Source organism: Gorilla gorilla, chromosome 1 (assembly GCF_029281585.2).
Source record: "Gorilla gorilla gorilla isolate KB3781 chromosome 1, NHGRI_mGorGor1-v2.1_pri, whole genome shotgun sequence".
Lineage (NCBI taxonomy): Eukaryota > Metazoa > Chordata > Mammalia > Primates > Hominidae > Gorilla > Gorilla gorilla.
In genome coordinates, this window is record NC_073224.2 from 154771866 (window position 1) to 154798957 (window position 27092).

At 39.7% G+C, this 27092-nt stretch overlaps 1 protein-coding gene across 3 annotated transcripts in view; it reads left to right on the forward strand.

Annotated features, from left to right (window-relative positions):
- The first annotated feature begins 10721 nt into the window (after positions 1-10721).
- The window catches only part of SYDE2 (synapse defective Rho GTPase homolog 2), a 46586-nt gene continuing 30215 nt past the window's right edge, over positions 10722-27092 (forward strand). For 2 of the 3 annotated variants that reach the window (XM_063697337.1, XM_063697343.1), the window contains exons 1-2: positions 10722-12205; positions 21699-22394. In XM_063697337.1, the coding sequence (XP_063553407.1) occupies positions 10870-12205; positions 21699-22394 (2032 nt within the window). In that variant the 5' untranslated portion in view covers positions 10722-10869. The remainder of the gene's footprint in view (positions 12206-21698; positions 22395-27092) is intronic. The other variant, XM_004026062.5, reaches the window with a different exon arrangement.

Consider the following 27092-nt stretch of genomic DNA (forward strand, 5'->3'; position numbering starts at 1 on the left):
TCTCAGCCTTCAAGGAAAGTATAATAATGCAGAAAAGAATTTCTTTGACAATTACTATCTTGTCTTGTGATGAGTAATTGGAGAGAGAACTCTTCAGAGCAAAGAAACTATCCTAAATTCCTGATGTGATTTATCAGTATTTATCTCAAATATACAAAAAAGCAAAATCTTTCACTGCTTTCATAACCTTTTAAAAACATGTTACTTTAAAAACTTTCTTGTTTTGAAAGAATATACTTTCCTTTTTTTTTTTTTTTTTTTTTTTTTGAGACAGAGTCTCGCTCTGTCACCCAGGCTGGAGTGCAATGGCACAATTCTGGCTCACTTCAAACTCTGCCTCCTGGGTTCAAGTGATTCTCTTGCCTCAGCCTCCCGAGTAGCTGGGATTACAGGTGCCTGCCACCAGCCCAGCTAATTTTTTTGTATTTTTAATAGAGACGGGGTTTCACCAGGTTAGCCAGGCTGGTCTTGAACTCCTGACCTAAGAATTCACTTGAAATATGTTTCTTGGAACGTATCATTTCTACACTGAATGGACATATCTGGCCTTATATATACTACGTCTCACTTTCTTGTGTGTGCCATAATTGCATGCATGCACCACCCTTTAAAACAGCAACTGAGGGCCGGACGCGGTGGCTCACACCTGTGACCCCAGCACTTTGGGAGGCCGAGGCGGGCCGATCACGAGGTCAGGAGGTCAAGACCATCCTGCCTAATACGGTGAAACCCTGTCTCTACTAAAAATACAAAAAATTAGCTGGGTGTGGTGGCGGGCGCCCGTAGTCCCAGCTACTTGGGAGGCTGAGGCAGGAGAATGGTGTGAACCAGCTTGCAGTGAGCCGAGATTGAGCCACTGCACACCAGCCTGGGCTACAGAGCGAGACTCCATCTGAAAACAAAAACAAAAACAAAAACAAAAACAAAAACACAAAAAACAGCAACTGAGATAAAATTGAGGTGTTTCTAAACACCTCAATTAAACAGTAAAATTAAACAGTAAAATTAAAATTGAACAGTAAAATTAAAGAGTCATTAATAGTTGTATGTGCGCTTATGAAAATGAGGCTGGGAGGAAAATAACTGATTTTTATTATTTATTTATTTTTGAGACGGAGTCTTGCTTTGTCGCCCAGGCTGGAGTGCAGTGGCTCAATCTCGGCTTACTGCAAGCTCCACCTCCCGGGTTCACGCCATTCTCCTGCCTCAGCCTCCCGAGTAGCTGGGACTACAGGCGCCCGCCATCACGCCCGGCGAATTTTTTTGTATTTTTAGAAGACACGGGGTTTCACCATGTTAGCCAGGATGGTCTCCATCTCCTGACCTCGTGATCCACCTGCCTCGGCCTCCCAAAGTGCTGGGATTATAGGCTTGAGCCACTGCGCCCGGCTGAAAATAACTGATTTTTTTATGGTAAAAATAATCCAGCTTCCTCTGGACCGCCAGAAACAGTTAATAAATACGTGTGTAGCCACGGTTCCCTCTTTACATATAATTGAATTGTTGGAAGATAATTTTAATCAGGAAAGAAGTTATCGGGTAGTTTTGGTTTGTGTTCTTCCCCCTAATTGGTTTTCTGCTATTTCTAAAATGTTACATAATATATAGCTCCTCACCCTCTACCTTAGAGAAAATTATCCAGTAAAAGAATACAAAAGGCTAAAGATATGTTTACTTACCTATCTTTTTCAGTGTAATTATGGTTTTTCCAGGTAGTTTTTTGCTATAAGGGTAATGTCCTTTGGTTTTGTTTACATGAAAGAACCATGACTTTCCAGCAGGAAATGAAAGTAGGCTGTTATTTCTAAATGCTGGAAAATGTTTTTGTTTTCTTGGTGAAAGTGAGAGATTGAGGGGGCCAGAAGTCTTGTTTAATTTTGTAGTTCTGTATTTGAGTTCTTTGGTAGTTGATAGAGAAAAGTGAACTTTAAGAAGCCATTTGTATTTATTTTTTGAGTAGATAATTGGTCTTCTATGTCTGTGGGTTCTGCATCCATGAATTCAACCAACCTCAGATTAAAAATATTTTGAAAAAAAATTCCACAAAGTTCCAAAAAGCAAAACTTGATTTTGCCATCCACTGAGTACTGTGTTGAATCCACTTGAATGAAATGATATGTAGGCATTGTATTAGGTATTATAAGGAATCTGGAAATGATTTACAGTAGACAGGAGGATGTGCCTAGGTTACATGCAATTGCTATGCCATTTTATATAAGGGACTTGAGCATCTGTGAATTTTGGTATCTGAGCGGGATTCTAGAACCAATCCACTGACGGTACTGAACGAAAACTCTATAGAATCAAAGGTTTTATTGAAAAACTAGCATTTGGGAATGTGACGGTATTTCTGACAACAATTACCCAATGAAGTAGCTTTCAAGCTATTTGTATCTCCAATCCTTTCTTAAAAGTTCCAATAAAACATTTTCTTTTAAGATTTTCCATGAATATTAGTTGGGAGGATAGCTAATGATAAAAAGGCAGGGAGTTCGAGACCAGCCTGGCCAATGTGGCGAAACCCCATCTCTACTAGAAAAATACAAAAATTGGCTGGGCATGGTGGCAGGCGCCTGTAGTCTCAGCTACGCAAGAGGTTGAAGCAGGGGAATTTCTTGAACCCCAGAGGCAGAGGTTGCAGTGAGCTGACATCGTGCCACTGCACTGCAGCTTGGGTAAGAGAGCGAGACTCCACCTCATAATAATAATAATAATAATAATAATAATAATAATAAGGCAAGAAAAGAGTCATCTTTTTAAAAATTGAGATAAAATTTGCATACTATAAAATTCACCATGTTAAAGTCTAGTATATTGACAAGTTTGTGCAATCATTATCACAATGTAGTTCCAGAACATTTTCATCATGCTAGGAAGAAAACCTATGTCCTTTAGAAATCATTCATTTATTTCCTTCTTCCCCCAGCCTCGAGCAGCTACTAATCTACTTTCTGCCTCTATGGATGTGCCTATCTGGACAGTTCATATAAATGGGATCATACTATGTGATCTTTTGTGTCTGGCCTCTTTCACTTAGTGTAATGTTGTTTTTTGTTTTTTATTTTTTTGAGACAGGGTCTTGCTCTGTCATCCAGGCTGGAGTGCAGTGGCGCAATCTAGCCTCACTGCAGCCTCAACCACCGGGACTCAAGTGATCCTCCCACCTCAGCCTCCCGAGTAGCTGGGACTACAGGCACAGGCCATTATCTCTAGCTAATTCTTTGTATTTTTTATAGAGACAGAATCTCACTGTGTTGCCAAGGCTGGTCTCGAACTTCACTTGCCTTGGCCTCGAAAAATGCTGAGATTACAGGCGTGAGCCACCAGGCTCGGCTGGAACATAATGTTTTCAAGGTTCATCTACCTTGACTGTTACTCTTTTAATTCTCTTAACAACACCCTGTGAAACAATGGCAAACCAATTTTACCATGGAGGAAATGGAAACATATATTAACTTGCTCTTGGGCACAACAATCACACTTTCATTCAACAAACATGTATGGGGCACCTATGCCTTACAGAAATATTCTGCAAAGTGAGGTTCTGGCATTTAGAAGATGGTGATACCACAAATAAATGGACATCCAATATAATGGTAAATAGTACTAAGTATAATAAAGAAAAATAAAGCAAAATGAAGTGGATAGGAAATGCAGAGGGTATTATTTTAGATGGTGGGGGAGTCAGGGAAGGTCTCTCTGAGGAGATAACATTTGAAGTGAGACCTGAATGGAAGGAGGGAGTAGGTCATGAAGAAATCATTTCAGGCAGAGGAAACAGCAGACGCAAAGGTCCTGAGGCAGGAGTGCATTTAGTGTGCAACGAGGTAGCCAGCATGAATGGATGGTAGTGAGAGGAGAGGGGTGAGGAGAGAGGTAGAGGAAGCCAGAGATTTGGCCTCAGTTAGGGGCAGGGGCAACCCTATTGTAACAGGGCAGCGGGCACATGGCAGAGTATCAGAGTACAGATAAAACAGGCTGGTAGAGCCGGTGGTGGAAGTATGAGGAAACTCCTGAGTGTTTGTTATCTCAGTGTAGCAAGAAGAAAAGTGATAAGTGAGAGTGAGGAGAGGGTGATGGTGTCAGAAAGTGGAGAAGAGAGCGAATGGACCAGGGATATTTGGTGAAGTTATCTAGCAACACCTGGGGACTGTCTGTGATGTGATTTTCTCCAGCCACATTAAGCCTTCCAAGTGCCAATGCAGAGTATGAAGGAAAATCAGTTTCAACCAGGGCTGAGGTTTTGCCAAGTAAGGAGGACAATGGGAAAGAGAGACAATAGGCTGGGTGCAGTGGCTCACGCCTGTAATTCCAGCACTTTGGGAGGCAGAAGAGGATCACTTGAGGCCAGAAGTTCGAGACCAACCTGGGATATATAGTGAGACCCCATCTCTACAAAAAAGACAAAACAAAGACTTATATCAAGAGGGACAGCAGAGCATGGTGATATATGCAAGGGAGTGATTCCACAAGGACCATACAATCTCAACAGAGAAAGCAGGGAGGAAAGGACAGAAGGGGAATGATAGAGACTGTAGGTTAGTGGGATGGAGTTAATGGAGTCTGACTGCCAGAGGGAGTGAGCTGGAAAATAGGAAGTGATATTTTGAGAGTTTGTAGTTATTGGTTATGACAAAGTCTAATGTAAGACTCTAGGACTGTGTGGCTGAGGTGGGTGGAGGTTAAGATTATTAGAGAAGAGAAACTCAAGAAAATAAGAGACCAGGGTATTGGATGGACCCTTTTTGTGAATAATGAAATCACCAAGAGGATGACAAGAAAAATGGTGAAGAAAAGGAAATAATGAGGGAGACACTAGAATGAATGGAGGGAAGTTAGTGGATAACTACAAAAAGCAGATGACTATAAATGGCAAAAAGCAGTAGTATCATTTAATGTCATATATTTCAAAAGAGCGCAGATTTTTAGAAAGGGGGAATAATGGTCTGGAATTAGCAAAGATGAACAAGAGTTCACTTCCATGATCAGTGGTTTTGGGGTATATGACTGATAAAGTTAGGTTTTAAACTAGTTCTGTCTGATTTCCAGTCATTTCCATTATACCACCTCAGGTCTGGATTGGAATTATAGTTCTTGGACCTAGATTTCAATATTCTCTTACCACCTCTGCATTTGGCTGCCCTCAAAGTTGTGTTGCTTTAAACAGTTGCCAGGATCTATTATAAAAGTCTGATTCATGTTAAGATTTTAAAAATATATTCTGGAAAATTTCAAACATGTACAGAAACAGAGATACTAGTCTAACAATCCCCCATGTAGCCATCACCCAATTTCAACACTTACCAGCCCAAAACTCATCCTCATTCTTCCACATCCTCAGTCTCTTTCCTCTGCAATTACTTTGAGAAAAATCCCTGGCTTTACATCTCGTCATCCATATTTCAATATTTACCTCTAAGAGATAAAGCGCTATTTGTCAAAAAATCGCATCTAAAATTATAATAATTCTTCAATATCATCAAATATCTAGTCAGTGTTCAAATCTTCCTGATTAGCTCATAATTTTTTTTAAACAGATGTTTGTTCAGATAAGACTCCAAATAAAGTCCATTCACTACAATTGGCTAATATGTTGAAGAAACTGGGGCCTTTGTCCTGTAGCTTCCCACAGTCTGGATTTTGTTGATTGCATCCCCATGGTGTTATTTAACATGCTTCTTTGTTTTCTGTAATTCCTGGAAATTGGCAATCAAATCTTGAGGCTGGTCAGACATAGGTTTTATTTTTCTAAGAACTCTAACATGAATAAAATCATAGGTGGTGGTGTATACTTGATCAGAGGCTGTAGGTCAGTTTGTCTGTCTCTGATGTTAGAAGCCACTGGTGATTTTTGCCTAGATCCATTATTTCAAAATGGCAACATTGTATCAATTTTTCTTCATTTATTAGGTTGACAACTTTGAAACAGAGCAAGTTCCCTTCATGAACTAATTTGTTACCCTGAAGTCCAATGATGTGGTTTAGGAAAGGCAGCCTACACTTTCCCTTTTCTCACTGCCTATTTACTTTTGAAACAGGCTTATCTGAGTGTATATTTTGTCTTTTATGTATTTAAAGCTTGTCCTACGTTTAAAACCAGAGTACATTTCAGGATGCACTTTTGCATTGTGGTGTAATATGAATAGATTTATCACTAAATGGAAATATAGGATTTAGTTCTAACACCCTTGAGTTGGACTGTACTGAGAAGCATTCAAGTGTTTAACAAGCAGCTTCCCAACGTTCAGATGCATTTCACAAAAGTTCATAAACTATTAAACTCTTTTCTGAAAGGTGATCAACTAAATAATTTATAAAAACAAAGGTTCAAGCCAGTGCAAGGATTATTACATCAACTGTCTAGTCTCTTTTTCTATTCAAAGAAATAACACAGGAGTGTAGTGTCTATGGAATCAGACAGATGGGATTTGAATTCTTTACTTATTACAGTGAGCTTGGGCAAGTTGTTCTATATATCCCAAGTATATTAATATAATAAGAGATTCTGAAATATCAGTGACTATTCTAAAGCATACATTTCTAAAACATCACAAAATACACATGCATTTAACAAAAGTCTCTTTTTTACTACTTTGTTTTTGTTTCCTTTTTTTTTTTTTTTTTTGTTGAGACAGAGTCTCGCTCTGTCACCCAGGCTGGAGTGCAGTGGCACGATCTCAGCTGCAAACTCTGCCTCCCAGGTTCACACCATTCTCCTGCCTCAGCCTCCCAGCTAGCTGGGACTACAGGCACCCGCCACCATGCTCAGCTAATTGTTTTTGTATTTTTAGTAAAGACAGGGTTTCACCGTATTAACCAGGATGGTCTCGATCACCTGACCTCGTAATAAGCCCGCCTGGGCCTCCCAAAGTGCTGGAATTACAGGCGTGAGCCGCTGCACCCAGCCTTTGTTTGCATTTTGAGACAGAGTGTTGTTCTGTCACCCAGGCTGCAGTGCAGTGGCACCATCTAGGCTCACTGCAACCTCTACTTCCTGGGCTTAAGTGAGTCTCATGCCTCAGCCTCCCAAGTAGCTGGGATTACAGGCGTGAGCCATCACGCCCAGCTAATTTTTGTATTTGTAGTAGAGATACAGTTTCTATGTTGGCCCGGCTGGTCTTGAACCCCCAGCTTCAAGTGATCTGCCCGCCTTAGCCTCCCAAAGTGCTGGGATTACAGGCGTGAGTCACCAGGCCCAGCCTATCTTTTTTATTACTTTGATGGGGGTGGGGATGGGTTAAGCAATATTGCAAATTGCCAGATATTAATTATGAAACAGTACAAATTGCTGTACTGAGAACATGCCATCTTTGATTCTCAGTGCAGTGTTAGCGTGGTCAGCTTTAGGCTGAAGTATATTTTACTCCATACTAACAGAGTTGCATGGCAGATGAGGGAGGTCTACTCCAGGACATCCCTGTAAGGCAGTTTAGGGAGACAGTACTGGACAAATGGTAGAGCTAAATTTGCCTTTGGTTCCACTAAGAGTATAATGGAAGACTGAACATCAGTGAGACAGAAATGCACTCTAAATTGACTAGAAAATAACCATAACATACCTAAACACTTCCCTTCTATTACTGTTAAACCTAGCCCTCTGCCTCAACTTGCCCTGCTTTTCTCCCCCTCCTCCCAGATTGAGTCAGTGCTACTCCATCCCTAGTTTTGATCCCTGCCTTACTGGAGCCCTGTTATCCCATAGTTGTTATATCTTTTGTGACAGTGCCAACACATAGTAATTCATGGGGCATCAAAATTATTTCCCAGTCACTGAGAAACAAGTATAAACACTGAAAAATGATTCCCATCCCCTAATTTTCATGGGAATCTATGGATTAGAAAGATATGAAAATTGAGATAAGTGAGGGAATAGGATACAAATTGTAAAAAAAGATTTTACAAAGTATAGTTTATGTTCATATCTTGTCATTATCTTAATTATATTAGGCATAATATAAGTTTTGTGGGCATCGTCTCTTTAGAATTACATTTTTACCAACTTTTTATTGATGTGTAATGCACATACAGAAAAGTGGAATTTACATTATTAAGGTCTTTAAACAGTGTCATATGGCCATGACTGCCTTATTAATTTCTGTTGTGACACAAAATGATTAAAATTGTGAATTCATGAGTTAGAACATTCTCAACTTTAGAGAAGCATTAAGTTCAGTCGTGGTATGCTGCATCAAACTTAGTTCTGAGTAACGCCTAGAACAATGCATAGTATTTTATATTGGCCAATAACCAATGTTTTATAACTCCTGAATAAGTGGATAAACTGAATTTGGGATGAAGTTCAATCTAGATCTTCAAGGTTATATTTTTCTACTCATATATATCTATCTGCATATAGATATATATGCAGCTTATAGCGTTCTTAACAGCTATGTTAACTACAAAGCATAAAAAGATTTTGCAACAGAGTTGGAATGGAAACAATTTCTGAGATAGAGATCAAATTGTGTTTATAGAACCATTATTGGCAACTTTGCTATCAGTCATTTCCTGTGGGAATATTTCACTGGGACATAGTTTTACGCCTTGACTATTCATTAAATAGCCTGGGGCCCATGGAATGAAAATATTGTAGAACTATAAATATCAATATATGCAAATTATAGTGTAATATTTCATCACATTTCATTGCATTTTCTTAGATACGAATTAAATTATTTAACAAACTGTGTCTCTTACTCATCGCAGAAAGAATTTTAAAACAACACTAATATAACATGGTCTAGTGGAGAGTTAGGCAATAGACTGGAATTAAAGCCACTTGTTCTCTCTAAATTAAAATTGATACTAATTCAAAAATGTTTATTCATCATGCACAATATATAAGATGCTAAAGTTATACTCCTGTGGAGAATATAAAGGTCAATTATAAACAGTTTCTGCCCTTATGGAGTTTATGAATTTTCTTGTAAAGGAGAAAGGACATGTATACAAACTGTATAAAACAAAAAACAGTAACTATACTATGAGTGGGTGGGAATAAAGTAATATTGAAGTTTAGAACTTGAGTTCCTGTCTGGGAGATCAGAGATGACTTCATAAACAAGAAGGCAGTTGAGCTGAGTTTTATTATTTTATTCTTATTATTTTGAGACAGAGTCTCCCTCAGTCATCCAGCTTGGAATGAAGTGTCATGATCTCGGTTCATTGCAGCTTCAGCCTCACAGGCTCAAGTGATCCTCCCACCGCGGCCTCTAGAGTAGCTAGGACTACAGGTGCACACCACCACATCTAGCCAATTTTTTTTGTGTTTTTTTGTTTTTGTTTTTGTTCCTCGTAGAGACCAGGTTGTGCCATGTTGTCCAGGCTGGTCTTGAACTCCTGGGCTCAAGCAATCTGCCCATCTCAGCCTCTCAAAGTGCTAAGATTACAGGCATGAGCCACCCCGCCTGGCCTAGAGCAGAGTTTTAGAGAGTGGGTAAGATTTCTGCAAATCTCAGATGCAGATAACAATTATTCCAGAAAGCAGAGACTAGGTACTAATAAAGGTAGTATAGTCAAAGCACATTCAGAGATTGGAGCCATTGGACAACAAGAAAACAACTGACATAGGAAAATATACTGCAGTTGCAAATAAGGTAAATTAGGGCAAAATTATTTCATTTTATTCAGTAATGCAAACATTTATTTATTCAACAAATATTTTCTTAAGTATTTGAGTATCTACTAAGTGCATGCACTGTGCTAGGTGTCAGTATATTTATGAGTAACTCAGAAAAAGGCCCTTTCTACTATGTAAACACTAAAAAAAGTAACTCAAATCAGGGATGATAGCACGACTGATTCTTATCAGTCACTGAATCAATTAATCTCTGGCAACGAGGGGTACTTGAGTTTGCAACTGCTGCCCAGAACCTGGAATTTAACGTTTTTGGGAGACAGCCGGTATTTCTAGATTACACTGTCTCAATTTCAATTCAATTGCTTCTCAACTCACTATTTAAATTAAAATGAAGTGTTAACTTTTTTATATTAGAAAGCTGCAAACCTGCATGATAATCTTGTAGGTAGGGTGATGAGGGACATAATATTTGTGGCTCCATTTTACAAGTTTTGGCAGATGTAATAATTAATTTTGTTAGCGTGCATTAACTGAAATGAAGGAAAAACAGACCTAAAAGAGACATCGGTGGGTGGGTGTTGTTTTGTTTTTGATAAAAGAACTCTTATAGAAAAGGAATCGCTGCAAATTTCTTTTAGCTAGCTAGCTCTCTGGGCGATTAAAATGATTGAAACATTTCTAGAACACATGCACCGAGATACACCTGCACTCGTACTTTGTCCGTCAAAACAATCTTTGTTTTCTCTCAAGCTAGGACTTGCTGTGCCTAAGACACACCTCGTGCAGCGGTGGCGGTGAAGGTGCTGGGGTGACAGCCAGGAGGGCACTTTCCCTTTCTCGGGCTCCCTAACCAAAACTTTGCAGCCACCAGCCCAAACTCACGTTCCTGCTCGTTCTTCTTTCCTCTGCCTCAACTCTCCCCGCACCCTTCGCGCTCTGTGCGCCCACCCCTGCTTCCGTCGGTCAGCTTCAGCCGACCTACTACTCTACCTACCGGCCCGCGCCCTCCGCCTCCACCTGCACCACTCGCCCACCCCGAGAACCCACCTCTGCCGCCCCCGGCCCGCGCGCCCCGTCGCGGCCCGGGGCTCCGGGGCATGCGCGTTGCGGCGCCACCGCCCTCCCCCACGCCTTCCCGCGGCAGAGTTATGCCAAGTATGTGAGGAGCCGGCGAGGGCCAGCGCCGGTCATGGGGAGCCGCCACCGCCTCCGCGAGCGCGGTTTTCTCCCCAGCGGGGCTCCGACCTCTCCCCCCGGCGGGGGTGAGCCTCGCGGCTAAGGCAGAGGGGATGGCGGACCCTCTGAGGAGGACGCTGTCCAGGCTCCGGGGAAGGCGGGGTCCCCGCGGCACCGGGGGGCTAGGGCTCCGGGCGGCAGCCGCAGCTGCGGTGGCGGCCTCTTCGGCAGCCGCGGGAGACGCCTGGGGTGCCGCAGACACCCCCCCACGTGAGCACGCCGGGGGACACGGGCGGAGCCTACAGCAGCCCTCGCCGTCACCTGAGGCGTGGGGTCCCGGGGCGCGGGTCCCCGGAGGGCACCCGGAGCAGTTGGGGGCGCTCGGGCCTCGGCCGCGCGGCGGGCAGGAGGCCGCCCCCCGGAGCCATGGGCTCGCTCACGCCCCTCCGCACTCCCCGGAGGGCTCCGAGGGCAGCGGAGAGGAGGAGGAAGACGACGAAGACGAAGACGAAGACGACGCCGACTACTACGAAAACCTGCCCGGCGGCTCGCAGTCTGCGCCCGAGCCTGAGGGGGCGGAGGCGGAACGGCGTCCCCCGCCTCCCCCAGCGGCGGACTCCTCCCTGGGGGCGGAGGGCGGCCGCCTGGAGACAGGCAGGCTGCGGACCCAGTTGCGAGAGGCCTATTATCTGCTGATCCAGGCCATGCACGACCTGCCCCCTGACTCGGGCGCGCGGCGGGGCGGCGGGGGCTTGGCGGATCACAGCTTCCCCGCGGGAGCCCGGGCTCCGGGCCAGCCGCCTTCCCGCGGCGCCGCGTACCGCCGAGCCTGCCCCCGAGACGGGGAGCGGGGAGGCGGCGGACGCCCTCGGCAGCAGGTGTCCCCGCCCCGGTCGCCTCAGAGGGAGCCGCGGGGAGGCCAGCTGCGGACTCCTCGGATGCGGCCGTCCTGCAGCAGAAGCCTCGAGAGCCTCCGGGTGGGTGCCAAGCCGCCTCCCTTCCAGCGGTGGCCGAGCGACAGCTGGATCAGGTGCGGCGCGCACGGGGACTGGGACAAGCCCCCGCCACGTGGAGGCAGGATGGACGGCTGGAGTGGGGACCGCGCCCGGGCGGCTGCACCCACCGGCCTCCAGCCTCCAGGCTCCAAGGACCACGGCTGCTCCTCGGGAAGCCCTTTCAGGGATCCAGCGGGGTCCTCTGTGATACGCAGTGGCAAAGGAGACCGCCAGGAAGGCCCCTCCTTCCTCAGGCCGCCGGCAGTGACAGTCAAGAAGCTGCAGAAGTGGATGTACAAAGGGCGTCTGCTGTCCCTGGGAATGAAGGGTCGTGCCCGTGGGACGGCCCCCAAAGTCACAGGAACGCAGGCAGCCTCCCCAAATGTGGGCGCTTTGAAAGTGCGTGAAAACCGTGTCCTGTCGGTGCCTCCAGACCAAAGAATTACGCTGACAGGTAGGATACTTTGCGATGAAAATGCTGGCACCGCGAGTCTTACTGTTTACCGACTGGGCTTCTGTCTTAAGAGCCAAGAAAAAGGTATGTTTTTGCAGACAGGTACGTTACCGGGCGAAAGTAAGTGTCATGTAAGTGGCAGCTTAAAGTAATTTCGGGGTTACTTAATGTAATGCATTTACTCGTTTTGCTTTTTTTTTTCTTTTTAATCAGACAATGGCATGAAGAATTGAGGTTGTGATTTCTTCTCGAAAAACCAGTGTGTCTATTCCCTAAGTATTACCTAAAGGAGTAAAGGTTAAGTATAACACACTTTTAGTAGGTTTACAGATGGGCCGCACTGTCTTGATTTTTATTCTTTGTAGCTCTAGGGAAATCCGTAGACTTTTGTGGAGTTTGTAAATTTGAATTTGATTCAAGGTAGATTTTATAGGCTTCATAAACTGTCATTTTACTCATTACAACTTTTTTTTTTTTGCCTCTCCCAGGCACGCACACACATGCATACATACACACAACCAAAAACCCAAACAAATCAAACAAAAAAAACCCTACCATAAGTAGAATTTTTTAGTCAGGTAGTATTTCACATACACCATCTCTCCACCTGCCTCCCCCCAACAAAGAAACCTCAACAAAGTAATCTTTTTATTGTGAAAAATCAAGGACACTAACATTTTAATCAAAAGAAAAATGTTCCTCAGGTAGTTTTTTTTTTAAAGCAGTCATTTGCAAACTTAAATCCTATTTATATGAGAAGTAAATTAGTTTTTAAAAAAGTATATTGATCCTTATAATAGGATTATGCTCCCTATTTTGTATGTGCATGATTTTTAACTATCACTGAAGGTTTAGGTTATCAATTCTAGAAACCAGTCAATTATGTTGTAAATATCAAAATATCTTTCCTGAAAGGAGTATAATATCTTCAAAGTGAGCCAAAACAACATGGTCTTTTGAATACTCTTACATATAAAAATTTTTAGTGATCATAAAGACTTATAAGTCAGGAATAATTTGGAAAACATTAAATCCTGAAATGTAAAAGGTATTCACAGTACTTGGCGGTTTCTCTGGTAGTAATTATAAATCCTACAGGACTGGATTTATACACATTAACTTTGTTTAACCAATAAACACACAACAGTGGGGAGAAACAAAGTTCACAAAACTTCTTATCAAACAATGAAGACAAATCAAATGATTCATTCAAAGTGTGTGCCAACTTGCAAAGTTTTTTCCTGTCTATACGGCTCTAATACATACCTGTCAAATTTTATTCTCAAGGTTAAATATTCCATTTCACTTGAACAAAAGGATAATAGAATGTAAATTCTTTGTTGAGAGGTGTACTTTATACTAAGTTCATATTAAACATGCATTTCCAGGAGTAATTTGTAATCATTTATTATATTTTATTGCCACAATATTTTTACCTCCCCCCCTTTGGCTTAGTTTTAACTCTTGGTACCATAGTTGAATTTCAGCCATAACAAAAAATAGTCAAATATTTTTCACCCTTTTGTCACAGAGCTAAAACATTTACTATGTGATGGCTTTTAATGCCCTCAGTAGTAAACATTCAAGGATTTTTAAAGTAATAAATATAGTTCCTTTAAGAATGAATTTGATTTTTGCATTAAGCAACTAATTAAATGAAACTGCTAACTTAGAAATTAACATGAAACAATTATTATGTGATAATATTTTAGATATTTTATGAGAAATCTAAGCCAAAGCTACCATAATCTCTGGTTTAAACAACTCTCAGATGTTACTTCCTTTTAAATCACTAATTCATTTTTCAGGAGAGATGAAAATAATTTGTGCAGTGTTTACATATCTAGTATAGATTTGGAGAGCTTTTTAAAAAAATTATTTTTCATGAAGTTTAGTTGGTCTAAGTCCATTCTGGATACATTAGGTGGTTCTCATACAATTTTTATAGCCCCCAAAATGGAGATATGCTGTCATTTAACAACAGCTACAAGAAAAAGAACAGAGGGATTAAGCAGTTTGCCCAAGATCACTCAGTTGGTACCTGTGTATGGATTCAAACTACTATGTGGATTCAAACCCAAGGCGTCATGAGTTTGAAAAAAGCCCCAGTTTGTATAAGATCAGAGACTCTAGAGTTCTTTAAAGGTCTGATCCAATTAATTCTATTAAATTGCTTGGATTGAGGATATGGGTGAATTTCAACAAGGCATAGCGGGGTAAGTAACTTCCTCAAAGTTGCAAAGAAGATGGGAGAATCTTAGGCCGGGTTTAAAGACATTTTAAAAAGTAATTGCTGGGCCGGGCGCGGTGGCTCATGCCTGTAATCCCAGCACTTTGGAAGGCCGAGGCGGGCGGATCACGAGGTCAGGAGATCGAGACCATCCTGGCTAATACGGTGAAACCCCGTCTCTACTAAGAATACAAAAAATTAGCCGGGCGTGGTGTGGTGGATGCCTGTAGTCCCAGCTACTCGGGAGGCTGAGGCAGGAGGATGGTGTGAACCTGGGAGGCGGAGCTTGCAGTGAGCCAAGATCGCGTCACTGCACTCTAGCCTGGGAGACAGAGTGAGACTCCGTCTCAAAAAAAAAAATAAATAAATAAATAAATAAATAAAATTTAAAAAAGCATTTGCTGTATTCATTTTAAACTTTTACCTTTAAATATTTACTTACTTGAAATTGATGTCACTTGACTTCTACTTTTAAATCATGTTTTCTGCAAAACTTATTTGGAGCGGTCTAGATGAACCAGTACATTCTTGTTTATGTAAAGATGTTAAATATCCTAAAAGGTTTATAGCACATTTTTCTGTACAGTATTATTCATAAGATATTTTGTCAAAATTATATTTAGAATTTGTAATACAGAATAATTATTCAGTGGAATGGAGATACTTTATATAGGTATTGTGAAAATTTTTGAGACTATATGACAAATGGAAACACAAATGATTTTCTATTTTGATTTCTGGCTCCTACTAAGAACTTTTGATAGTATTATAATGCCAAATGATTTGATGCAGTTAAGTATGTAGTGTTCACAGATTGGCCGAATTGTTCCTAATTAAGATGATTATTTAAGAAATCTAAAGTCATTACACATAATAAAAATTGTCAAGTTTCTGCAAGCCTTAAGATTACAAAGGAATCTTAATGTGTTTGCCAACTATGCATCATTATAAATCTTTATAAATAAGTTTTAATTAGCATATAGTTTTCAGAAACAAATTCAAAAGCACCTTTTGTTGCTTTAAAAAATAATTAGCCTACTTTGACTCCACTTTTCCTGCTACATGGTCTGTGAAAGAAAAAACTTTAGACTGTATAACTTAGTATTTTGTTTAAAATTTTTAGACAATTATTTTAAGGTAGTATTAATTAGTTTGGTATGATCTTTAACCATCTTAAAGTGAAGTTGACACTATGACTTGATTCCCATCTACTTTTCTCAAGTATTTGTAACTCTGATTTTTTATCTTTATGAATTGCATAATCTTTATGAATTTTTCCAACAATTTTCTTCTGTATTTGCCCTCTTCAAGGTGAGTAGCAATAGTTATATAGTTTTTGACAGTCTTCTAATTTTAAATCTCTTCCTGAGAGATTCTGCTATTGTGGTGCTAGAAAGCAAGTGCAGTTGCTTTTTTTTTTCTTTTTCTTTTTCTGGAAGAGTGCCATGGAACATTGGAGTTGCTGGTGGCTGGAAAACTTCAAGAATTACAAATTCAGCAGAAAACAGTGTTGTGTTGATTTGAAAGTCCTGCATTTCTAGACCAGTGGCTCCCAAGAAATGTTGTGTTTAAGAAGGCTGTTTGCTAGACCTTTGCCACTCAAAATGTGGTTCAATGTTTTAGAGCAGTGCTTTTCAAACTTAATGTCCATATGAATTCCCTGGAAATTTTGTTGAAATGCAGATTCTATAGGTGTGGGGTGGGACCTGAGATTCTGCTCCCAGTGTAGATGCTGCTGTCTGGTGTACCGTACTTTTGAATAGTAAGCTTCTAGAGCTCTCACATCCCCGAAGTTTAAAAAAAAATTCTACCTTATTCTGATACTTGGTACTTAAACTACCCCTATTAGAGCAAAGCACTTGGGCTCTTTTTGCTTCAGTTTTATGTATATGAATTAATATACTTACTACTTATATATTACACATTTGAGCAGTTCCCTCTATTTTGGGCTCATCTTGCACTAACAAGTATTAGTGAGATTTTGGAAATGCAAGAGAGGAGGCCATATAGGACAATGGTTAACAGAATAGAGATTCTGGGTTTCTGGTCAGACTCTACCACTTACCAGGCTTGTGACCTTGGATAAGTTACTCAACCTTGTGTAGCCTCAGTCCTCAGGTTGCTGTGAGGATGAAAAGAGATAATCCATTTGGTACTGTGCCTAGCACTTACTTGTTATTATCAAGGGGAAGGCAAGCAGGCTTTGTGAGAATACTGCTTTGCCTCAGATCATTAGGATTCTAGATGGAGAGTGAAAAGATCGAAGTTGAGGAATACTGCCTTGAGGAGCACTGGGAATTGAGCTAGAGGACACCTTTTTGGGGTATTTATTTATTCTGCTCATCTTTTGTGCTCCTTTCTTTTGCTGCTCCCTGTTACTTTTGTGGAACTGAAAACGGTCTCAGAGTTTTCTCTACTTTCCCGTGTCAAAAGCTAACACACAGCTTTTTTTTTTCTTTAGGGTTTTTATTGCTAGCCACAAGGGAATGAAAATAAAAAAGGTGCTTCTTTCCTTTTCATTCCATCCCTCTCCCCCTTTTAGATTTGTCTAGGAAAGATAAAGATACACACACACACATACACACACAGAAACTTAAGACTTAAGTTTATTCTAGTAATTTCATCTGGACTGCCAAGTTTGACTCTAAGCAGGGGATACTTGTACTTATTTAGAAACAGGATTTTAATAAATATTAAAATGTTTAATGCTTTTAAAACAGATTTAAACATCTAATACAGTGTTCATAAGATATTTTTATTTGGGATTTTTAAAGAGAAGTAAGGAAAAGCAGGAGAGTTTATTTCTGCAGAATTTTTAAAATGATGAAAAGATGTCTCTCTAGATACTACACATTTTTTTTTTTTTTAGACGGAGTCTAGCTCTGTCACCCAGCCTGGAGTGCAGTGGCGTGATCTCGGCTCAATGCAAGCTCTGCCTCGCGGGTTCACGCCATTCTCCTGCCTCAGCCTTCCGAGTGGCTGGGACTACAGGCGCCCGCCACCATGCTCGGCTAATTTTTTGTATTTTTAGTAGAGACAGGGTTTCACCGTGTTAGCCAGGATGGTCTCGATCTCCTGACCTCGTGATCCGCCCGCCTTGGCCTCCCAAAGTGCTGGGATTATAGGCGTGAGCCACCGCGCCCAGCCAGTACTACAGATTTTCAATGAGGGTTGAAATATATAATTTCTTGGAAAATTTGCTGATGGCATTTGAGCTGGGGGCACTAGTTAAATGTTCAGTAAGTAATCTAGATTTATTATGAAATAATAGTTGAGAAAACAGAATTGACTTGGGTAGTTCACCACTGTGTGGAATATTTTTCTGAGTGAAAAACTTTTAATTGCCATTTCTTTCTTCTCTTACAGATTCAAAGTAAAATTACTTTAATTAGAATCTGAAAATTATCCCATAACATGTATAGTTGCAAGAGACTAAGGACTTTTTTTGCCTTGTAACTTTGCATACTTATTTTTATATTTTTAGTTGGACCTTCTTTCAATATGTGTGTGTGTATATATAACATATTTTTATATTATATATGAAATATATTTTATTATATATTGTATGTATTTTTATATATAATATATAATTTAATATATAGGCAACAGTGAGACCCTGTCTCTACAAAAAAATTTATAATTTATAAGCAATATATAGGCAACAATGAGACCCTTTCTCTACAAAAAGATTTATAATTTATGAATAACATATTTTATATATATGAAGCTAAAACTCTTAAATTTATGCTAATATGGTTAAACATTGTTGCATTAAATGGGAGGGCAGATTGCAAATAGCTTTCCATATCTATGAATTTACATTCATGTGGATCCATTTAAGTGAGATAAAAATGTTTTAATTATAAATAATTGCTCAAGTTTATTATCTTGAATAATGTGTTGATTAATTCAGATTAATAAATAAATTTGGCCTTTGTAATATTATATATTTATAATACACAATATAAATTATAATAATGTGCCATTTATAAGTTTAAAGTTCAGCATCATTTATTTTAAAATATTTGGCAATAGCAATCAGAGTGAATGGATTCAAGCTTTTGTAGTTTGTAATTTCATTGAAAATAGTGGCTAGACATGGTGGCTCACACCGTAATTCCAGCACTTTGGGAGGGGGAAACAGGAAGATCACTTGAGCCTGGGAGTTCCAGACCAGCCTAGGCAACACAGTGAGACCCTGTCTCTACCAAAAGAAAAAAAAGAAATTAGCCAGGTGTGGTGGTGCAAGCCTGTAGTCCTAGCTTCTTGGGAGACTGAGACGGGAGGATCACTTGCGCCTGGGAGGTTGAGGTTGCCGTGAGCCATAATGGTGCCACTGTGCTCCAGCCTGGGTGACAAGAGTGAGACCCTATCTAGTAAAAAAAAATTCCTTTTAATATTATACTTTCATTAAATGATTATATCAATGGAAGTATCAACTTGCTTAAATGTGGGATACTGGTAGCTTTATTTTTCTCACTGCAGTTCCTTGCAGTGTAGTAGAAACATGTTCAAAGACTCATTTATAGTGTATGTCAGAAAACTCCAAAAAGATTTAAAATAATGAATGTGTCTAGCTATATAAAAATTTGGAATTTCTAAGAGATGTCTGAGAAAAAGATAAAATAAGATGTGGCTCATAGCCACCATGAGTAATGTAATTTTATACTGTTTGCTTCAAATTTAAATTGGGTCAAACTATAATATCCTGTGAAGGTCTGAAATACTGTTAAGTAATACTGGATTTGAACTTAAATGTGAAATAGATTTAGACTTCAGTGCACCTGGCAAAATCATGTGATCACTGAAAACCCAGAAACCCCAGTGATTGCTGAGTATGTTTTGATTTTCAGTTGTTAATTTTAAGTGTAATGGAGATAGAACCAGAGAAAGACTTTTGAATTTCCCTTATAGTAGCCTAGATATATCACCACAAACTTTGGAGTCAGAATAAGTTTGAGTGCTGCCTTTTCCATTTACCAACAAGGTACTCTTGAACAAGTTACTTGACGTTTTTGAGTAGAACTTTATAGTTTTTCAAGTATTTTGAACATTATTTCACTTAGTTCTTACCAGCAGCCACTTTAATTTATAAGATAAATTGGGATGAATATCCCCATGTTCAGAGAGGGTTGCCTACTTCTGTACTGTTTGTGAGTAGCATGGTATGGGTAGCGTCATGTGGTTTGTGGGTAGCATGGTGAGTGGAGCATGGGTTTTAAGGTTAGACAGGCTTAAATTTGAATCCTAGGGCTAGCGACTTGACCATATTTCTCATACTCTTTGAGGCTCATGATGGTAATCATACCTGTTTCATAGGATTGTTCTAGAGGTTAAATGAGGTTGGGGGCCTCCTTACTTCTTTATCTCTCATGCCTGCCACATAATAGTCACTCATTTGTGGAGTAAATAAATGCCTGGCATAGTAGGTATTCATGGGAGCTTCCTTGCCTTCTGATTTCTAGTCTAATTCCTGCATCTGGAATTGAATGTGACTTGCAATTTGTGTTTAAGGTTTGTTTATTTATTTATTTATTATTAATCTGCTTGGTTGGGTACATGTTTAGGATTTTGTAAAAGGAAAAATATATTTATTCATTTATTTTTAAGAGACAGTGTCTCACTCTGTTGCCCAGGCTAGAGTGCAGTGGCACAATCATAGCTCACTGCAGCCTCACATTCCTGGGCTCAGGCAATCTTCCCAGCTTAGCCTACAAAGTAGCTAGGATGACAGGTGTGTGCCACCACACCTGGCTAATTTTTAAATTTTTTGTAGAGATAGGGTCTTGCCATGTTGCCCAGGCTGGACATTTGGATTTTTTAAAGGATTTTCTTTTCAGTAGAAAGGAGGTTACTGAAAACCTTGATTCTGCATAAATCTGATTTTTTGGTTGTTTTAAGCTCCTTGTAGCTTAGTATGTTTTATCACTCTATTTTTAGACCATTATTTTTTACTTGCTGTGCCAATAAGATGAGTTGACCATATAATTCCATAATTTAGAAACCTGAGATGATCTTAGATTTTTAAAATGTGGTTTTAATTATGTACGGTGAATTTTTATTATAATGATAGTTATATACTTAGCTTATGGACTGTCATTGAAGCCTGCTTTACAACTCTGGAAACACAAAATATTTTCCTCTTTAGATGAAATTAATGTTATGTATACATTTGTAGAGTCTTACTTATATTAAGATATGCATATATCTAAGCATTTGAGGTCTCCCATTGGACTATTAATTTTTTTTTTTTTTTTTGAGATGGAGTCTCGCTCTGTTACCCAGGCTGGAGTGCAGTGGCGCGATCTCGGCTCACCACAACTTCCACCTCCTGGGTTCAAGCTATTCACCTGCCTCAGCCTCCTGAATAGCTGGGACTGCAGGCACGCGCCACCATGCCCGGCTAATTTTTGTATTTTTAATAGAGACGGGGTTTCACTATGTTGGCCAGGCTGGTCTCAAACTCCTGACCTCGTGATCCTTCCTCCTCGGCCTCCCAAAGTGCTGGGATTACAGGCATGAGCCACTGCGCAGGGCCTGGACTATGAATTTCTTAAGGGAAGGGATTGTTTTGTTCATTCTTATTTCTCTGCTGCTTAAGTTTGTGCCTGGCCAAAAAAAATAATAGCTGTGTAGTGCATACTGTGAGACAGCATACCTGCTTCTAATCTGGGGCCTTCTGAAGGGATTTTTGTTTTTAGTTCTGCCCTAGATATTTAGAACTTAAACCCTACATAAGGTGCCATTGTGTTATATGGATAGGAAGCCAATGTTATGTTGACATTTTAATATTAGTAAGGCATACTTTCTTGTTAGGTTTGAAAGTTAATCTTTGTGTGAAAAGGGTAGGAGGAATATTATATTTCTAAGGACTTCTGGTCCTTGTAATAATGAATTGAAACTTATTCAAATATTGATTAGAGGTATACTATGAATAAACCATTCTAGATAAACTTTTTATAAGGTATGTTTTGCTTAGGGTAAGGCTTTGTTAGCACTATAGTTTTTATAAAGGCAGTCTCAGAGTTTGTATATCCTTTTTCTTAGAATTCTTTGACACTTATACTAGCAGTTTGATTTCTAAATAATATAAATCGTATTTATATGTAAAATTCAAATTTTTTCTAGTTCAATTTTAGTCTCTAAATGTGATTGTTGTTACTTTTTGTTTAAAAAAATTTTTTTAAATAACTGGTCTGAAGTGACATGTCTTTCTGATATACCAGACATTATATTCTACCTTCTGTTCTATCTTTGCAACAGATTTATTTGAAAATGCCTATGGGTCTTCAATGAAGAGAAGAGAACTTGAAGATCTGAAGGATAATATTGAATTCAGAGGTCATAAGCCACTTAACAGCATCACTGTTTCAAAGAAACGCAATTGGCTATATCAGAGTACTCTGAGGCCTCTTAATCTGGAAGAAGAAAATAAGAAATGCCAAGATAGAAGTCATTTATCCATCTCACCTGTGTCTCTACCTAAACATCAGCTATCACAGTCTTTCCTCAAATCATCTAAAGAGTACTGTACATATGTGGTTTGTAACGCTACAAACTCTTCATTATCGAAAAACTGTGCTTTAGATTTTAATGAGGAAAATGATGCAGATGATGAAGGAGAAATATGGTACAATCCCATTCCTGAGGATGATGACCTTGGTATATCAAGTGCCTTGAGTTTTGGTGAGGCAGACTCTGCTGTTCTGAAGCTCCCTGCTGTCAGTTTGAGCATGTTGTCTGGCAGTGACCTGATGAAAGCAGAGCAGCATACTGAAGACTCACTGTGCTCTTCCGAACATTCAGGTGATATTCAGACCACATGGTCAAATGGAATGAATCCTATAGATCCTGCCCATTCCACAGAATTTGTGCAGCAGTACAAGCAAAAGCTAGGACACAAGACACAAGAAGGTATAATGGTGGAGGACAGTCCCATGTTGAAATCTCCTTTTGCAGGTAAAAATGATCATATATCTGTCTTTTCTTTCTTCTTCCATTTTTCAATTATTTGATAATAGCTAAAACTAAATATAAAAGATGTTTGTTATATTCATGTACTTTTTCTTGTGAATATATTTTCATGAAAATAAAACTCAAAAAGTTTTATAAACATTTTAACATACACGCTGGTTTAATTATTATTATCACAGACTTGATTTTTATTTTATTTTTTTGAGAAAGGGTCTCACTCTGTCACCCAGGCTAGAGTGCAGTGGCACAATCATGGCGCACCGCAGCCTTGACCTCCAGGCTTAGGTGATCCTCCCACCATAGCTTCCTGAGTAGCTAGGACTACAGGTGCGTGCCACCATGCCCAGCCAATTTTTGTATTTTTTGTAGAGACAGGGTTTTGCTTTGTTGACCAGGCTGGTCTCGAACTCCTGACCTCAAACCATCTGCCTACTTTGGCCTCCCAAAGTGCTGGGATTATAAGTGTGAGCCATTCTGCCTGGCCACAGACTTGACTTTATAATCTGGTGTGCTTTAATATATCAATCCTTTGAGACGGTAATTGCTTGCCTATTAGTTGGAAGCAAGAAATCAGAGGGAGTTGAAGAAAAAGTAAGTCTTATTTTGCTTTATTCATTCATTCATTCACACCTGGCCTGGCCACAGCTGAAAAGTTTTGTTTTTAGTGTACCAGTGGTCATTAGTTTGTGTTTTTTATGCGTAAGTTTCCTCATGAGCAAAAGAAAGAAGAGAGAAAGAAATGAGAAGTAGAAGTAAGTCCCTTGCAAATAGGTGCTACAGTAGTTATGGAACTGAAAAATGAAGTAATTGAAGATTTATGTAGATTAGGTTGACCCATTTGAAAATAAGTGCTACAGTAGTTATGGAACTGAAAAATGAAATAATTGAAGTTTTATGTATATTAGGTTGACCCATTTGAAACTGTGAATATTCAAAAGTTTTTGATGTACAAAAATTGCCTTTAATTTTCTGATATGCTTCTTTTAGTCCCAGACACACTACCCAGGAAACAGAACATAAGGCACATTTGCTTGCAAATATCAAATGTAGAATAGAAAGCAGTTCTGTTTTATATCAAGTCATTTTAATTTACAGAATTTCAAATGATGCAGAATATTTAAAGATGTGGGGTATAGGAGATGCTGTCAGTGCTTTGTCTTATATCCCCTGGGTTTTATTACTATTTAAATGGGAGAAGCCTATTTCCAGCCACCAACATCTTCACCTCTGCTTAAGGACTTTCTCTGAAGTCTTAGAGAATCTCTGCAGGGCAGCCTCAGCGTGCCTCTCAACCAGTGACTCACAAGAGCTGGTATAGAACTACGTCAGCTCCCTCAACCCTTGGGCAGAATAATTCTTGAGTTTATATTCTGTGTTGTTTCCCAGAGTTTTCTCATGAGGTCAAGCTCCAGTTGCCCATAGTGATAGCAGGCTTGATAATTCAGCTTGAATTTTCCCCTGAATTTTCTCAGCTCCCTCACTGATGTTTCTATACTTTGCAAATAAACTACTTACATTTAAAACCTTTTCTCAGGGACAAACCTTTTCTCAGGGACATAGGAAGGTGGAGTAAATGTATATTAAGAGAAAAAGCAAGTTCCAAAACAATGTGTACTGTATGATGGCAATTTTGAAAGAAAAGCTGAAAGATGTCCTGGAAATGTTGTGTTTTTTTATTTGTTTTTATTTTTTTCTGGGTGTTGAGATTGAAGGTAATTAAATTTTTTTCCTTGTGCATTTCTAATTATAGGCTAATTCTCCAGAGCAAATGTGTGCTGCTTTTGTAATCTGAATGAGGAAAGAAATAAATACTGTATAGAATAGTAATTTGGAATGCAGATTGTGATCAGGGTGGAGTGATAGGGAAGGCTATAGTATCACAGATAGCAATGGATATGGAATAGTTCAGAGAAGGCAAGAGAGTGTAAGGATAAGAGCAAAGATAGAAAGTTGGTGTTCATGAAGTGACACACACCTTGATTTAAGTGACTATCCTTAAACTTTTTTTTAAATGTAATTTAATTATTATTATACTTTAAGTTTTAGGGTACATGTGCACAATGTACAGGTTACATATGTATACTTGTGCCATGCTGGTGTGCTGCACCCATTAACTCGTCATTTAGCATTAGCTATATCTCCTAATGCTATCCCTCCCCCCTCCCCCCACCCCACAACAGTCCCCAGAGTGTGATGTTCCCCTTCCTGTGTCCATGTGTTCTCATTGTTCAATTCCCACCTATGAGTGAGAACATGCGGTGTTTGGTTTTTTGTCCTTGAGATAGTTTACTGAGAATGATGATTTCCAATTTCATCCATGTCCCTACAAAGGAAATGAACTCATCCTTTTTTATGGCTGCATAGTATTCCATGGTGTATATGTGCCACATTTTATCCATTCTATCATTGTTGGACATTTGGGTTGGTTCCAAGTCTTTGCTATTGTGAATAGTGCCGCAGTAAACATACATGTGCATGTGTCTTTATAGCAGCATGATTTATAGTCCTTTCGGTATATACCCAGTAATGGGATGGCTGGGTCAAATGGTAATTCTAGTTCTAGATCCCTGAGGAATCGCCACACTGACTTCCACAATAGTTGAACTAGTTTACAGTCCCACCAACAGTGTAAGTGTTCCTATTTCTCCACATCCTCTCCAGCACCTGTTGTTTCCTGACTTTTTAATGATTGCCATTCTAACTGGTATGAGATGGTATCTCATTGTGGTTTTGATTTGCATTTCTCTGATGGCCAGTGATGGTGAGGATGGTGAGCATTTTTTCATGTGTTTTTTGGCTGTATAAATGTCTTCTTTTGAGAAGTGTCTGTTCATATCCTTCGCCCACTTTTTGATGGGGTTGTTTGTTTTTTTCTTGTAAATTTGTTTGAGTTCATTGTAGATTCTGGATATTAGCCCTTTGTCAGATGAGTAGGTTGCGAAAATTTTCTCCCATTTTGTAGGTTGCCTGTTCACTCTGATGGTAGTTTCTTTTGCTGTGCAGAAGCTCTTGAGTTTAATTAGATCCCATTTGTCAATTTTGGCTTTTGTTGACATTGCTTTTGGTGTTTTAGGCATGAAGTCCTTGCCCATGCCTATGTCCTGAATGGTAATGCCTAGGTTTTCTTCTAGGGTTTTTATGGTTTTAGGTCTAACGTTTAAGTCTTTAATCCATCTTGAATTAATTTTTGTAGAAGGTATAAGGAAGGGATCCAGTTTCAGCTTTCTACATATGGCTAGCCAGTTTTCCCAGCACCATTTATTAAATAGGGAATCCTTTCCCCATTGCTTGTTTTTCTCAGGTTTGTCAAAGATCAGATAGTTGTAGATATGTGGCATTATTTCTGAGGGCTCTGTTCTGTTCCATTGATCTATATCTCTGTTTTGGTACCAGTACCATGCTGTTTTGGTTACTGTAGACTTGTAGTATAGTTTGAAGTCAGGTAGCGTGATGCCTCCAGCTTTGTTCTTTTGGCTTAGGATTAACTTGGTGATGCGGGCTCTTTTTTGGTTCCATATGAACTTTAAAGTAGTTTTTTCCAATTCCGTGAAGAAAGTCATTGGTAGCTTGATGGGGATGGCATTGAATCTATTAATTACCTTGGGCAGTATGGCCATTTTCACGACGGATTCACAGCCAAATTCTACCAGAGGTACAAGGAGGAACTGGTACCATTCCTTCTGAAACTATTCCAATCAATAGAAAAAGAGGGAATCCTCCCTAACTCATTTTATGAGGCCAGAATCATCCTGATACCAAAGCCAGGCAGAGACCCAACCAAAAAAGAGAATTTTAGACCAATATCCTTGATGAACATTGATGCAAAAATCCTCAATAAAATACTGGCAAACCGAATCCAGCAGCACATCAAAAAGCTTATCCACCAAGATCAAGTGGGCTTCATCCCTGGGATGCAAGGCTGGTTCAATATACACAAATCAATAAATGTAATCCAGCATATAAACAGAACCAAAGACAAAAACCACATGATTATCTCAATAGATGCAGAAAAGGCCTTTGACAAAATTCAACAACCCTTCATGCTAAAAACTCTCAATAAATTAGGTATTGATGGGACGTATCTCAAAATAATAAGAGCTCTATGACAAACCCACAGCCAATATCATACTGAATGGGCAAAAACTGGAAGCATTCCCTTTGAAAACTGGCACAAGACAGGGATGCCCTCTCTCACCACTCCTATTCAACAGTGTTGGAAGTTCTGGCCAGGGCAATTAGGCAGGAGAAGGAAATAAAGGGTATTCAATTAGGAAAAGAGGAAGTCAAATTGTCCCTGTTTGCAGACGACATGATTGTTTATCTAGAAAACCCCATTGTCTCAGCCCAAAATCTCCTTAAGCTGATAAGCAACTTCAGCAAAGTCTCAGGATACAAAATCAATGTACAAAATCACAAGCGTTCTTATACACCAATAACAGACAAACAGCTAAATCATGAGTGAACTCCCATTCACAATTGCTTCAAAGAGAATAAAATACCTAGGAATCCAACTTACAAGGGATGTGAAGGACCTCTTCAAGGAGAACTACAAACCACTGCTCAATGAAATAAAAGAGGATACAAAGAAATGGAAGAACATTCCATGCTCATGGGTAGGAAGAATCAATATCATAAACTTTTTTTTTTAATGTTTGTGGCAAATTGTGAACCTGGAAAGACTAA